The following is a 17,079-nucleotide window of genomic DNA, read 5'->3' on the forward strand; positions in this document are numbered from 1 at the left end:
GCTGAGCCAATTTTGCGCCGCCCTATGGGACTCCCAATCAAGGCCGGATGTGATAGAGCCTGGATTCGAACCAGGGACTGTAGTGACGCCTTTTGCACTGAGATGCAGTGCCTTAGACCATTGCGTCCAGGTGTGTGTGTTAACTACTTAACTGTACTAGAATGCTTAAAAGGCTGCAATTTTTTTTAATAGCGGTTATCGTTTTTTTTGGCAAGGAAAATATCGGTATTGGCCAAAAATGTAATATCGGTGCATCACTACTTCAAACATGCATACACCATTGTGTGAAAGAATCATAAAGTATAAACATTTAGAATTAGGCACCATTTTCAAAAAATGTTAAGTAGATGTTTTTTGTACATTTCTATTAACCCCAGAATAATTTCTTACAGCGTGGCTGTGTGGTTGAGTGGATATAATTCCAACTCTCTGCCCCTCCTGTTTCTAATCTGTCTAAATAAAGCATTTAAAAAATAAAGGTGGAATTCCACAAAAAATATTATCCATAGGCCCTAATCATCAATAAATATTTAGATTATAAACCATTTGCATTTTTAAACCATTGATTATATGATGCCTATTACATGCACTGAAACCCTAAAATTGTTTTCACAACACTCTCTTAAAAACACCAATATTCAGGTTGAAGAACCACTTTAGGTGTTTGAGTACACTCTGTCTATTAAAACACTTACATTGGGTTGAAATTCAAACACCCTCCAAACACCAGATCTCAGCTTAGGTGCATTTCTTTTCATGGTTTCTATACACAATCATGGTGTTTTGAGACTTTCTATTTTTACAGTGTATCTTAGCCACACACTCCTCCCCTTCTTCTTGTCTCAACATTTAAAATTATACTCAAAACACATTATCTTCACACTTAATTTTGTTGCTTTTCACTGACACCTGCAACTCAATAATCAGCTAGGCCTATTGCAACGTGCGCTGCCCAAATTGCACGCTTCTCAAATAGGCATAGGCCTACGTACTTGCGATTTGAAACAATCAACAGCTATTTTTATTTTAAATAAGCTCATGATCCTTTGTGGCTAAGTCATGCTCTCTGATAAAGTATTTTATTTAGAGAGGAGTAACTATATAATTTTGGTGAAATATCAATTTACATTAGGGGAAGCCAGCACCTGCCAACATTCCTTTCCAATTCGCAAGTGGTTGACACCAGAGATCGGTATATAATGATGAAATGCTCATGTCTCCGCCTTAACAATGGGAGTGGTTGTCCCAAAGGCGGGAAAGCAGACGACAAGTTTAGGTCTGCATATTAATCCCATAGAAACGCTTATTCTGGACAGATTTTGGCGAGAGTGAGCCCTGTTGCTTCGCCTCTTCCACTCTGCTGAAAATATCTCACTGGAGAAAGCATCCGAGTGAGCGAAACATCACCCCTCTGTCTCACTATATGTAACCCATGTATCTGACACTGTCTGGACAAAAATAGTATGACATGCCATACTCTTTTTGTCCAGACAACATCAGATACATGCTGCAAACATAATGAGACAGAGAGGCGCTGTTTCGCTTGCTCACATGCTTTATCTGAGATTGATGCGTCTTTCTGTCGGAGCACGTCTCAGTGACATATATGATCAATATTTCAATATTTTATTTGGATGGGCAAGGAGGTATGGTAGGGCAGGCCAGGCCCTTTAAAGCCCGCACATAATGCCGGCCCTGCTTCCTCCATCTTACTGTCTTTCTGTCTCTCTTTCACTGGTTAGTGAGAAGGAGAAACAGTAAGTACTAACGCGTGTTTGCATGCTTGGCATTATGTGCATGTGTTGTGTGTCAACATCCCCAGTGTTTACTGAGAATAAGCAAACCACATTCTTCACTAAATGTAGAATAGCTCTCAGCAGCAAAATGATGTCTTGTGCTGTGGTTGCATTATATTATTCATGGCCTGTTCACTAACAAATCCTTTTTTCTGAAATACCTTACCAATATTGAAGTGTACATGTCTATCCTGCAAAGTCTATGTATAGAAGTGAAATACATTTGAAAAACCTTAAATTCATAATAAGGTTGTAATAATAAATCATTCCTTTTATAGTTCTGATTTTGAAAACTTTGTCATCTGTTACAATTGCTATTATTTTGTAAATATATCGTATCATTTCAATTTAGAGGCATCTAGAATTGTGGTTTTCTGAACATTTTGTGTTAGCCTTGTATTTTTTGCCTTGTTAGCCTTGTGTTAGCCTTGTTAGCCTTTGTGTTAGCCATGTCCCCAACGGGTGCAGGCGGCGAAGGTCGAGTCATGCGTCCTCCGAAATATGAGCCGCCAAATCACGCTTCTTAACACCCGCCCGCTTAACCTGGAAGCCAGCCACACCAATGTGTCAAAGGAATCACCGTTCAACTGACGACCAACGTCAGCCTGCAGGCGTCCGGCCCACCACAAGGAGTCGCTAGAACGATGAGCCAAGTAAAGCCCCCACGGCCAAACCCTCCCCTAACCCGGACGACGCTGGACTAAGTGACGCCTCAAGCACCCGGGTCTGTAGTGACGCCTCTAGCACAGTGATGCAGTGCCTTAGACCGCTGTCACACTCGGGAGGCTCCTTTGTATTGTTCTAATAATACCCAACACTTTACACACAACTGGCAGTCAGAGGGGATTTTCAGCCTGATGGATTTTTCACTGTGCTTCCCTCCTCTGTATATGAACTTTGGCCTTATTTGGGTCACAGGGTTGTAGTGAAACCATTTCTCCCTTTTGCTGGGAAGATGTCGGACTCTCAAAAGCATATTTGGACGTCAATGAAATATAGGCCCTATAATTAGTTGAAAGTCATGTGGGAATAAAAACAAAGAAGTTGCTATTTTGGACCAAGAGTCAAAGTGGCACTTGCGTCAGTAGTGATTCAGTAAAGAGTGCAGCTCATTTATATGTGGTTGTGGATTTTTATTTCACTGAGTACAGTAGCATTTCATAAGACGTTGTTGCAGCAGCAGTGTATTTTAGCAAGGAAGCATTTTAGTGTTATTGCACCATCGCTCTCCAGTATATACCAATGCCAGCTCAGATTTAAATAGTGCATATAGTTCAAAACAGGATCATACAGTATGTGAATGGAAGCTATAATTTCAAGCTATCAAGACATCATTATGGTAGTATTTAGGTTGAATGTTATTCTTCACTTTTATACAGTGTTCTTTATATTCATTGCTGCATAATCCCAGGGAATCTGTCAGATGAACGTCCCCTGCTGGCGTGTTCTTCAGATCCCGTGGCAACACTGTCAATGTGGAATGTCAGAACCCATTCTGAGGTGTGTAATGGCTTTTTCAAACAAGGCGTCCGCGGAATGATAATGAAGTGCTAGTTCTTAATTGAATTGGAGAAATTAGACAAAGTACTGTCAGACATTAAGAGGAGCATTGGACTGCATCAAAAGATCAAGTTGTCAGCTTGCACCACTGCTGAATTTATTGTGACTTTCATGCCTCCGGGGTGCTGCTCAATGACAGAAATGATGGATTTTCCCTAGGGTGTGATTTTATGTATGCCTTTGCCAAGAGAGCAAGCTTTTATTCAAGGTAACTTATGCATTTGACCTGCACTCTAAATCTCTGCCACTTTTTACAGCTGGCCATTTAAACAGCTGTGTATTCCTCCAGGGGTTTGAACCAGCAACCTTCAAATTCAACCTTAAGTCAGGTCAGTGACCCCCAAAAAAGCCAGAGCAGACCTAATGCCTGTGTGTTATTGTGAGGTGGTTTCCTTATGTAACTGCCATCAGGGAACATGATCAGTGGCATACAGGCTCAGAATAATAAAATGATTCCTCACATTCCTCCACTTGACCTTGAGGCTCATTTGAAGTCGATATGCTGAAAGTCTGAGGGGGGCTTTCTGATGTTTTTAAACTAGCACAGATGTCGACAGATCCATGTCAAACCCATGGCATCAGCTCAAAGACAAACCTCTGATGTAGTCAGAGGAGTTAACACACACGATTAGTTGTGCCCCAGAATTTATTTTTATCACTATAACCAAATCACACGTTATAAATTGAGACTGAATTGCATTATCAGTTTCTAAATCAAGTGTCAACTCCCTCCATCCAGGATACACTGCTGTGAAAATCAAACAAACTTCTAAAACCACTATCTGGAAATCAGTGAATCTCAGCCATAGTGATCATAAACAGCATGTAACATTTATCTCCCAGTCTTCACATCTGCAGCATTTGATCTGTGAAATGTGCACTGCACACAGTGTTATTACACAATACGCTCTCGTCTGAGTTACATGCTCAATGTCATGAGCTTACGGATTGGGTTTCTAAAAAAGACCCACATTGAGGGCTCTATTTTAACAAACCTAACACAATGGTAACTCTAAGGGCTCTATTTTAACAAACCTAACACAATGGTAACTCTAAGGGCTCTATTTTAACAAACCTAACACAATGGTAACTCTAAGCGCAGACGGTAGCTCTATAGGTTCAGGGGTGTGTCAGAAATATTTTAGTTATTTTCACTATTACAATTATCAGCGTACTTACTGGCGTTGGTGCGAAAGGGCTGGGTTTTGATGACTAAACAAGTTGTGTGTGTGTCGAGGCACTGGCCAATCAGAACGTGCTTCATGGCGATATATGTGGTTGCTTCAAGTTGTGTATTTACGGTCTTTTATATGTTGCCTTGGAATCAACTCCAATTCCAATGTTAGTCTGTTATAGTTTGTTAAATAGCTTACAGAAACGAAATAACAAAATGTAGACCAATCTTGGATAAATAGTTAACTTGAACCTAGTCCACATTGTTCTGAGTAATTGCATGGCTTCTATAGTATTCACACTGATATAGGGTCTGCTCCCAAATAGGATGTTTTATGAACATAATCAGAACCAACTTACAGATCAGATCACATTCACACATCAGAGGTTGCATTGTATGCGCGCCACGGACGTGGTAAGCATAAAACCAGGAAGGTGAATCATTCTAATAAGATTGGTTGTAATAAAATTAAACGAAACAACAACAATAAATACATTTAAAATATAATGATATCATAAAAAACAGACACGCATTGCTGTTGAACCAGACTTCGTTATAGTAGACCTAAGGGAGGGCTCATCTTTTATTTCATGATGGGTGTGGACACGTTGCCTACATCATGGAGGGGGTTTTATGCAGGTCCAAAACAGGACTTGCAAGGCTAAAATAATGTGGGCCTGCCTGCAATGAATAAATAAAAAGGGAACGTCAGCTCACTGCTTTATATTTTAATTTATAATTAAGATTTATTTCCAAGCGGTCTCAGGAGCCAAACCTTTTATCAACAGTTTTGACTAGAACACGATTGCAATGGGCAGACCAAAAAAAAACTTCATTGAGAGGAGGGGAGGATATGCTTGGTTTTTAATGGAAAAAAACACGTTTTTTATGTTACTAAATACGAAGTATACAGACACCAAAAGCACATTAGGCTACTCTCGTTCCATGCGCATATGGGAAGTGTGCGTCACAGCTGGATGAGCTCAGTTTCCGCTGTCAAAATTCATACTATTAAGTGCATTCGTGAAAGTATTTAAACCCTTTGACTTTTTCACAATTTGTTACGTTACAGCCTTATTCTAAAATGGATTAAATAGTTTTTTCCCCCTCATCAATCTATACACAATACCCCATAATAACAAAGCAAAAACAGGTTTTTAGAAATGTTTGTAAATGCATTAAAAATAAAAAACTATCACATTTGCATAAGTATTCAGAACCTTTACTCAGTACTTTGTTGAAGCACCTTTGGCAGTGATTACAGCCTCGAGTCTTCTTGGGTATGACACTACAAGCTTGGCACACCAGTATTTTGGTAGTTTCTCCCATTCTTCAAGCTCTGTCAGGTTGGATGGGGAGCATTGCTGCACAGCTATTTTCAGGTCTCTCCAGAGATGTTTAATCGGGTTCAAGTCCAGGATCTGGCTGGCCCACTCAAGGACATTGAGACTTGTCCCGAAGCCACTCCTGCATTGTCTTGGCTGTGTGCTTAGGGTTGTTGTCCTGTTGGAAGGTGAACATTTGCCCCAGTCTGAGGTCCTGAGCGCTCTGGAGTAGGGTTTCATCAAGGATCTCTGTATTTTGCTCTGTTCATCTTTCCCTCGATCCTGACTAGTCTCACAGTCCCTGCTGCTGAAAAACATCCCCACAGCATGGTGCTGCCACCATGCTTCACCGTAGGGATGGTGCCAGGTTTCCTCCAGACGTGACACTTGGCATTCAGGCCAAAGAGTTCAATCTTGGTTTCATCAGACCAGAGAATCTTGTTTCTCATTGTCTTGAGAGTTTTTAGGTGCCTTTTGGCAAACTCCAAGCTGGCAGTCATGTGCCTTTTACTGAGGAGTGGTTTCTGTCTGGCCACTCTACCATAAATGCCTTATTGGGGGAGTGCTGCAGAGATGGTTGTCCTTCTGGAATGCTCTCCCATCTCCACATAGGAACTGTGGAGCTCTGTCACAGTGACCATCGGGTTCTTGGTCACTTCCCTGACCAATGCTCTTCTCCCCCTATTATTCAGTTTGGCTGGACAGCCAGCTCTAAGAAGAGTCTTGGTGGTTCCAAACTTCTTCCATTTAATAATGATGGAGGCTATTGCGTTCTTGGGGACCTTCAATGCTGCAGACATTTTTTGGTACCCTTCCCCAGATCTGTGCCTTGACACAATCCTGTCGCTGACCTCTACGGACAATTCTTTCGACCTCATGGCTTGTTTTTTGCTCTGATATGCACTGTCAACTGTGGGACCTTATATAGACAGGTGTGTGCCTTTCCAAATCATGGCCAATCAATTGAATTTACCACAGGTGGACTACAATCAAGTTGTAGAAACATCTCAAGGATGATCAATGAAAACAGGATGCACCTGAGCTCAATTTGCAGTCTCATAGCAAAGGGTCTGAATACTTAAGGTATTTCTGTTTTTTATTTTTAATAAATGTGCAAAAATTTCTAAAAATCTGTTTTCGCTTGTTCATTATGGGGTATTTTGTGTAGATTGATGAGGATTTTTTTTAATTTAATCCATTTTAGAATAAGGCTGTAATGTAACAAAATGTGGAAAAAGTCAAGGAGGTCGGAATACTTTCTGATAGCACTGTAACCAACTGCTTTACCGCTAAAACCAGCTTTTGGTTGGTCTTAAATATCCCTAACAACGCTGCCAGAAATTATCACTTTGGATCATGTTTTTAAGGACACACCTCAAACATTCCCACCCTGCCTATCTGAGCGCAAGCGAGCTGATATAAGACATATAAATGCCCGAACCTGGTTTTAGGGCTGGAAAATGCCAGTTTTTACATGACGAAATTGCAAACTTAACGTGTGTTTGACACTAGCACCTCCTTAACCCCAGCTGAAAAATAGAGCCCCGAGAGTATTATTTAGGCACTTTTTCCTACGTAGGCCTGTTTTAGAAATGGAATCTCTTGTTTAAACTGATGTCACATGGTGAAAAACAAATCTCAATGAGGTAGCGCTCAGGTCAGCTCGTTTGTATTAACAGTCATGAGTCATCCATTACGCAAAGGATTGGACTTCAGGGTATTGTAAGACTTCAGCTTTATAGAGGGAGAAAGAAATAAAGATAGAAAGAAAGGGAAAATAAAAATAAAATACAGTGCACTGTCCTGTATTACAATCAGGCCAAGTATTGTGAAAACTTGCAGTTGCCAAGCTGATTACAGAACATGGTGTAATTTTCCTTGCCTTTTTCTCTGCCTGTTTTGGAAAGAATGTGAAGTGAAAGGTCATTGAGTCACAATAGCGTTCACCAACTGTAATTACTTCCTCCTTGATTTCATTGGGGTTTGTTTTTTTAACATTTTTTTTCTTCAAACCATGATGAGAATTTGATTCGGCAAAAAATTATTCCCCTGGCTGCCTCTAACCTTGGACGTAATTTAATTGTCATTGCACACGGAATGTCGCTCTGAACTACTTGACTTAACCTGGCTCAAATCGAGTGCCTCCTCTCTCCTTTTAGTTTATCATTGTTATTGTTACAGTGGAAGGCAGTCTGCCAAGATGTTACAATACAGTTGGTGGTTGACATAAAATGTGACCATAGAAAGACTCTGGTGGTTTGAAAATACTTTGTGTACTGTGGAATTATCTGCATACCTCTAACAAAGGACTCCAATCAGACAGGTTTATGTGTTTTATAACTGACAATATTGAAGGTCTCAAATCAGCGAGTTACAAGGAAACTAAGAATGGAAATAATGATTAGATCAGTGTATGTGTTGTGCAACAACATCACCTAATGTTCTCATGGATTTAACTTTAGAGGATTGGAATTGTTATTCAGATATTTACATCGTTTTTATGCTACACTCCTGAAACCTAGAATGGAAATGTTTATTTGCTAAATGCTTATTATACAAATAATTCAGAATTAGCTTGCTTATCTTCCTTCCCTAGGCCCTGTGTGTGGTTGTGTCTTTCTTTCCCCAGAAACATTGTCACTAGGATACTAACCAGCACATGTTTTGTCCCCATACTCTCAGCCCCTAACCTGAAGGGTCGGCCACGAAAGAAGAAACTGTCAGTGTCCCAGCGAAGGGACTCCCAGGGCCACAGTCAGGGGCCTCAGGGACCGCAAGAACCCAGCACCCCAGAGAACAAGTCTCCCACCAAGGTACACCAGTCACATGACATTTGATTTAATAGTGGGCATGCATAAAGATGGTGGCCCCCATGTACTTACCACAAATAACTATTTTGCTAAGTTCGTTGTATTATACACTGCTCTCCATTACTCTTTTTTTGTATCTGCATTAGCACAGTAAACTTGATCCCAATTCTAGTTCCCAGACTGCAAAAAAATATATAGATTATGCTGGTTTATTTGCACATTGAACCATGTCACTAGCCGTAGTTTAAAACAATGACATCATATCTGAATTCCTCCATCTTTGAGTGCCTTCGCCATTCACTTCACTTTATTTCAGTTTGGTTGATTAAAAAATGTAAAGGTTGTGATTTATATGGAGTGATATGATAATCCTTTTGACAGAATCATGCATTCATTAAATAGCCCCCACTTCCTGTTGAGTGTTAACCCTTCAACTCCCACTCTTATATTTCCTACAGGTAAAACCTAACTGCAAGGTGACGGTTCCCACCAGGGGCACAATGGCCAAACCCAGGATCTGTAAACAGGCATCTGTGGAGGAGAAGGTGGAGAGGGAGAAGAAGGAGGAGAAAGAAGAGGACGAGGAATCATCAAAGGAGAGTCGTGCAGACGAGCAGGCCTTCCTAGTAGCCCTATACAAGTACATGAAAGAGAGGGACACACCTATCGATAGGATCCCCTTCCTGGGATTTAAGCAGAGTGAGTGAAATATCTTCCTTTTATATTCATATAAGCTTTGAATATAGGATATATAATCTTCACACACCAGGTCCTGTAAAAAGCATCATATGTGGGTCCATAACGCTTCTTCTCACACTGTCAGAGCGTCGCATGCATGGGAAGCACATCTCGCTCAGATCAAACGCTTCTTATGTAGGTCGAATGTTTCACTTCACAACAATGAGGTTTCACATGCTAGGGAAGATTATGTCTTATATAGAGAACCATACAAGAACCGTCATTCAATATTATTTCTCGGCACAGCCATGCGTCATTGTGGTGCAATTCACTCTATACAAAAAGAGGTGAGCTGTTTTACATGTTAGTCTCTCTATACAAATGTAAGCTGTGGTTCACGATTAAACCCCATATAGATATTTGGAAAGAGACGTCATCTTCACACCAAAGAGGCTGTTCTTAAGTTGGCCAATGTGGTTGAGATGATATGATAGTGACTCAGTATGCATGCATATTGTAGTTACTGAGTCTACAGCATAGCATCGTTTGAATCGAAGCATAACGCCAACTGTTTTACATACAGTACATGTTCTGAATTACAAACCAAGCAAGACTTCTCATTAAAGCTTCCAATAATGCAATTTAAACTTGTCCTTGGCAACTTGACTGTTTAAAAAAATAGAACTACTACAAAATATGCTCAGACGCAATCAGCTTTCATGATTCCTTTCAGTCACTGCAATAGCCTCAAGTATCAAAGCAAAACTTTCCTGTTATGGAAATGGTGTTTTTGGTATTTGTTTTATGAGTGGTCTATAATTAAGAAAACAACTGTTTAAAAGCACTGGTTTGTCGAACGGTAATACACATGTATTCCTGTCCTCTTTCAATGTGCCTCCTACATGCTTTGTGTGATTCTTAACAGAAGCCATTTAATGACATATTCTTCTCTAAACCATTGGCTCTGAAATGCACACAGAGCTACCAATTCCACTTCCTCTAAAGCACAATGTAGGGCAGACAGAGCAGTGCAGATACAGGTGAAATACTGTAAGTGAATCGGTCAATCTATCCCCTTTATTGTAATGGCATATTCTACACAGGGCAATGCTATAGCTCCAGCTCAAAGTTTGTTATCTGTTCCACCAGAAAGGAAGCTTCTTTGGGTCTTCTTTGCCATCTATTTAGCTTTAGCAGTGTGCCTGCTCGCTGCACAGGACGTAAGATAAATGAACATCAGAAGAAGAAAAGCCACATGACAAAAAGAGGTTTCATTATATTCCATTCACTTGAACAAACAGCTATTCCCAGTGTTGGTACCACATTCTGAATGTACAAGGAGGGGGCTGGGAGTGTGTGTCAGTGTTGGTACAGTTTGACATCATATTGCACATTTTAAATTGCATTAGTCGCAAATAGGAGAATGAGGAGTTGGGTAGGGGAGGTGATGCACATTATTTCAGCCTGCCTTTAGAGAGGTTATTTTTGCCTTGTTTAGTATTTACCTGTTTGAACTTGTCTGTTTTTGTCTACATTGTGTTTAGTCTGTTTTGCCATCTTTATCTCTGTGATAATTGCCCTGTTGAATAGAGTGAATTAGAGAAAAAACAGGCAGTAAGTAATCTAAGAAAGAAGCATTCTCTTATTTTCTTTATTTTTTCTGTGCTTCCTAATTCTGCTTGCTATTGTGGTAATTACAGTCTATGCATAACAACCCCATTAATAGGCCTTAGCTGCTATCCAGTTGAAAACACAATGCCACTCTGCAGTTCAAATAGAACCCACCCAGCTTCCTTTGTTATTCTGCCTGTTCATTGACAACAGCCACGGAAGAGGAGAAAGGAAAAATCAATGCTGTCAAATGCAGAGATAGGAAAATGTCATTTTGAAAAATGCAAGCCTTTGTGTACGCAAAGATTGAATTTTGATGGATTTCTCCCTAGGCGAACCTTCCTTATTTATAGGTCTTCATTTAAAAATGATGTTACAATGATGTTACAGAAAGCAGATACAAATGTCATTGTTTGGAAAATCGCACAATAAAGTGGGTTCATTGTTTGCGGGGAAATATACTGTCATAGATGGAATGATTTCAAGATTCATCTGAAAGGGTCTTTGTTGGATTTTGATCACCTGCCTAATCACTATGCTACACAACCGCTCTAATCCATGTGATATCATCTGTCATTGGATCTTTGCATGTAAAATTCTATGCAAAATGGCATTGGCATTTGAGCCAACATTGGTAACGAGTGCTAACATGTCAAGTAATACTTGATGCTCATAATGGTGTTTATTCAAATCCCCTTCAGCTGAAGTGTTACAGAGCTAGCTAGGTGTCAGGATGTATCTACAGTAGTTTATGTGGCTACAGTGCATTCGGAAAGTATTCAGATCCCTTCACTTTTTCCAAAATATTTTACATTACAGCCTTATTCTAAAAATTTTTTTTTATTAATCCTCATCAATCTCACACAATACTCCAAAATGACAAAGTGAAAACAGGTTTCGATTTTTTTTCAAGTGTATTATAAATAAAAAACAGATACCTTATTTACATAAGTATTTCTGACCCTTTGCTATGAGACTCGAAATGGAGCTCAGGTGCATCCTGTTTCCATTGATCATCCTTGAGATGTTTCTACAACTTGATTGTCGTCCACCTGTGGTAAATTCAGTTAAGCAAAAACCAAGCCATGAGGTCGAAGGAATTGTCCTTAGAGCTCCGAGACAGGATTGTGTTGAGGCACAGATCTGGGGAAGGATACCAAAACATTTCTGCAGCATTGAAGGTCCCCAAGAACACAGCAGCCTCCATCATTCTTAAATGGAAGAAGTTTGGAACCACCAAGACTCTTCCTTGAGCTGGCCGGCCCGGCCAAACCAAGCAATAGGGGGAGAAGGGACTTGGTCAGAGAGGTGACCAAGAACCCAATAGTCACTCTGACAGAGCTCCAGAGTTCCTTTGTGGAGATGGAAGAACTCCACCAATCAGGCATTTATGGTAGAGTGGCCATACGGAAGCCACTCCTCAGTAAAAGGCACATGACAGCCCGCTTGGAGTTTGCCAAAAGGCACCTCTAGTACTCTCAGACCATGAGAAACAAGATTCTCTGGTCTGATGAAACCAAGATTGAACTCTTTGGCCTGAATGCCAAGCCTCACGTCTGGAGGAAACCAGGCACCGCTCATCATCTGGCCAATACCATCCCTAGGGTGAAGCATGGTGATGGCAGCATCATGCTGATTGCAGCCCAAATAAATGCTTCACAGAATTAAAGTAACAGACACATCTCAACATCAGCTGTTCAGAGAAGACTGCGTGAATAAGGCCTTCATGGGACTGGGAAATTAGTCAGGATCGAGGGAAAGATTAATGGAGCAAAGTACAGAGAGATCCTTAATGAAAACCTGCTCCAGAGAGCTTTGGACCTCAGACTGGGGCGAAGGTTCACCATCCAACAGGACAACAACCTTAAGCACACAGCCAAGATAATGCAGACAAGTCTCTAAATGTCCTTGAGTGGCCCAGCCAGAGCCCGGACTTGAACCCTATCAAACATCTCTGGAGAGACCTGAAAATAGCTGTGCAGCGACGCTCCCCATCCAACCTGACAGAGCATGAGAGGATCTGCAGAGAATGGGAGAAACTCCCCAAATACAGGTGTGCCAAGCTAGTAGCATCATACCCAAGAAGACTTGAGGCTGTAATCGCTGCCAAAGGTGCTTCAACAAAGTACTGAATACATATGTAAATGTGATATTTCCGGGTTTTTTTTATATACAGTACCAGACAAAAAGTTTGGACACACCTACTCATTCAAGGGTTTTTCTTTATTCTTACTATTTTCTACATTGTAGAATAATAGTGAAGACATCAAAATGATTAAATAAAACATTTAGAATCATGTAGTAGCAAAAAAAACAGTGTTAAACAAATTAAAATACATTTTTGATCCTTCATAGTAGCCACCCTTTGCCTTGATAACAGTTTGCACACTCTTGGAATTCTCTCAGCCAGCTTCATGAGGAATGCTTTTCCAACAGTCTTGAGTTCCCACATATGCTGAGCACTTGTTGGCAGCTTTTCCTTCACTATGCGGTCCAACTCATTCCAAACCATCTCAATTGGGATGAGGTCGGGTGATTGTGGAGGCCAGTCATTTGATGCATCACTCCATCACTCTCCTTGGTCAAATAGCCTTTACAAAGCCTGGAGGTGTGGTTTGGGTCATTTTCCTGTTGAAAAACAAATGATAGTCCCACTAAGCGCAAACCAGATGGGATGGCGTATCGCTGCAGAATGCTGTGGTAGCCATGCTGGTTAAGTGTGCCTTGAATTCTAAATAAATCACTGACAGTGTCACCAGCAAAGCACCCCCATACCATCCCACCCCCTCCATGCTTCACGGTGGGAACCACACATGCAGAGATCATATGTTCACCTACTCTGCGTCTCTAAAAGACACGGCGGTTGGAAGCAAAAATCTAAAATTTGGACTCATCAGACCAAAGGACAGATTTCCACAGGTCTAATGTCCATTCCTAATGTCCATTGTTTCTTGGCCCAAGCAAGTCTCTTCTTATTATTGGTGTCCTTTAGTAGTGGTTTCTTTGCAGCAATTTGACCATGAAGGCCTGATTCACGCAGTCTTCTCTGAACAGCTGATGTTGAGATGTGTCTGTTACTTGAATTCTGTGAAGAATTTATTTGGGCTGCAATCAGCATGATGCTGCCATCACCATGCTTCACCATAGGGATGGTATTGGCATTTATTTGGGCTGCAATCTGAGGTGCAGTTAACTCTAATGAACTGATCCTCTGCAGCAGAGGTAACTCTGGGTCTTCCTTTCCTGTGGCGGTCCTCATGAGAGCCAGTTTCATCATAGCGCTTCATGTTTTTTGCGACTGCACTTGAAATGTTCTGTATTGACTGACCTTCATGTCAAGTAATGATGGACTGTCATTTCTCTTTGCTTATTTGAGCTGTTCTTGCCATAATATGGACTTGGTCTTTTACCAAATAGGGCTATCTTCTGTATCCCACCTCTACCTTGTCACAACACAATGGATTGGTTCAAACGCATTTAGAAGGAAAGAAGGAAATTCCACAAATTAACTTTTAACAAGCCACACCTGTTAATTGAAATATATTCCAGGTGAGCCTCCCGAGTGGCACAGCGGTCTAAGGCACTGCATCTCAGGGGTGTCACTACAGACCCAGGTTCGATCCCGGGCTGTATTACAACCGGCCATGATCGGGAGTCCCACAATTGACCCAGCGTCGTCCGAGTTAGCAGAGGGTTTGGCCAGGGGGGCTTTACAAGTAGGCCGTCATTGTAAATAAGAATTTGTTCTTTACTGACTTGGCTAGTTAAATAATGGTTAAATAAAATACTACCTCATAAAGCTGGTTGAGAGGATGCCAAGAGTGTGCAAAGCTGTCATCAAAGCAAAGGGTGGCTACTTTGAAGAATCTCAATTATAGAATATATTTTGATTTAACACTTTTTTGGTTACTACATGATTTCATATGTGTGATTTCATAGTTTTGATGTCTTCGCTATTATTCTACAATGTATAAAATAGTAAAAAATAAAGAAAAACCCTTGAATGAGTAGATGTGTCCAAACTTTTGACTGGTACTGTACATTTGCAATAATGTCTAAAACTTTCCGAATGCAGTGTATGTGACAGTATATTTGCATTTGTTGATCTGACTGAATACCATTGATCTCCCTGTTTGTTGTCCCTCTAACAGTAAACCTTTGGACTATGTTTCAAGCTGCTCAGAAACTCGGAGGATATGAGTTGGTAAGTGTTTACATATGTCCTGCGCCATACTTCACAATCTTGGTCAGGCCCACATTTCGCAAAATGATACCGTTGTTTTAAACCTCCTCTAAGTGGAAAACACGTTACCCTCCCATTTCAGGGAAATTTGTGAAGTCTGTAATTTTTTTCCCATGTTGAGGCTCTAAAATCAAGGTGTCTATTAGATACAGTGAGACAGCAGAATGGGGACCTTTCGCTTGGCAGTGTACCTCACATTTGTTCAGTAGTAATTTGGGAAGTGTTTCCAAAATTGTTACGTCTTTTGATGTGAAGAGTAAATGTATTGTGAATATTGGTTAGTTCGTTAGTCACATATAGTCATACAGAGAGACGAGCCGCCAAACTATAAACAGGAAACTTGTCATTTAATCGGGATGCGTTTCCTTTGAAGTCTTTTTATCTACAGCTGATTATCACTTTCATGCTTGCTTTGTGAGCAGGAAGCCATGTGGTTGGTTTGTGTAGTTACAGTATGTATTTAATGGTATAACTCATCACTCTGTGGCATCATAAGTCTTCTGCATGCTTCGGTTTGACCAAATGAGTGTGCTCACATACTCCTTTAAAAGTTTGCCCTGAACATGAGAAAAGAGCAGCAATAGATATTTGTCCATCTTGAGACACCTTAGTCAGTATACACTTCCTCAAAATAGTCAGAATTAATCTAAGATAACTCAAGAAATGTTGTTAATTTTGATGTTTTTGCCGAGGTGATCTTAGTAGAGCAATTTTACATCTAACCAAGGTGTTTGGGTCGGTATTTCTCAAGTGAAAAAATGGACATAAACAATTTGTCTCTTGTTGAATTACAACAAACATTTCATTGAAGAATCCCTACTGTTGACCAATCACCGACAATGGGGTGTAGACTTTGGCTAACGACTTCAGCTTGCCTCGAGAAAGTTTTCTGTGTGCATTAACAGCCTAAAGAAAACATTGCTGAAGACCAAAACAAATAAAAACGTCACAAAATGTCAGCGTGCACTGCCCGCCACAGGAGTCGCTAGTGCTCGATGGGACAAGGACATCCCTGCTGGCCAAACCCTCCCCTAACCCGGACGACACTGGGCCAATTGTGCGCCAACCCATGGCTCTCCCAATCGCAGCCGGTTGCGACAGAGCCTGGGCTCAAACCCAGAATCTCTAGTGGCACAGCTAGCACTGCGATGCAGTACCTTAGACCACTGAGCCACTTGGGAGGCATTTAATGCATCTCTACCACTGTACTGTACTTTTCCCTGTTTTGCCCCTGCTGAGGTAGAGACTGCAGTAGCCAGCTACAGCTGGTGGCATGTTATGGAGATGGTTTTGCATCAGAGAGTGGTGATTTGATGTATTTTATTTCTGTGGCATACACCAATTGGTGCCCAGCCAATCTGGGCTTAAAAGACACAATTCTTTATGGTCTCTGTGGCACACTTAATAACTTTGTTAGTATTAACCACTCACACTAGGAAAATCACTATCTATAAAGATGTTGTCACAGAATTATATACAGCATAATTAAAATGATTTTCTCTCTCAGATCACAGTTCGCAGACAGTGGAAAAATGTATATGATGAGCTGGGTGGAAACCCAGGGAGCACAAGTGCCGCCACATGCACACGAAGACACTACGAGAGGTGAGTTATTAACAAAGCCCTGTCCCATTTTCCTAATGCAGTGGAGGAAGAGGAGCGCTACTCTCAGCCCCAGTATCAGGTGTATGTAAACCATGCTTAGGGAAGTAAGGCTTCCTTCCTATTCCTGACATGATGTCAAATGTAATGATGTCTTTAGCCATGTCCACAGACTCTCTCTCACACTGCTGCTCCATGCATACTAACACAGAGCACAGCTATATTCACCAAACCATTCACACTTCTCTCTCTCCAACCAGCCTTTTTTATTGAGATGGTC

General features: G+C 40.9%; 1 protein-coding gene across 1 annotated transcript in view; it reads left to right on the top strand.

Moving 5' to 3' along the window:
* Nucleotides 1-17,079, top strand: part of arid5b (AT-rich interaction domain 5B) — a 78,533-nt gene that overhangs the window by 49,737 nt on the left and 11,717 nt on the right. Inside the window, exons 5-8 of the mRNA XM_014205248.2 lie at nucleotides 8,538-8,668; nucleotides 9,124-9,364; nucleotides 15,106-15,158; nucleotides 16,705-16,802. Of these exons, the coding sequence (XP_014060723.1) occupies nucleotides 8,538-8,668; nucleotides 9,124-9,364; nucleotides 15,106-15,158; nucleotides 16,705-16,802 (523 nt within the window). The remainder of the gene's footprint in view (nucleotides 1-8,537; nucleotides 8,669-9,123; nucleotides 9,365-15,105; nucleotides 15,159-16,704; nucleotides 16,803-17,079) is intronic.

This window comes from Salmo salar, chromosome ssa01, assembly GCF_905237065.1.
Source record: "Salmo salar chromosome ssa01, Ssal_v3.1, whole genome shotgun sequence".
NCBI classification, from domain to species: domain Eukaryota; kingdom Metazoa; phylum Chordata; class Actinopteri; order Salmoniformes; family Salmonidae; genus Salmo; species Salmo salar.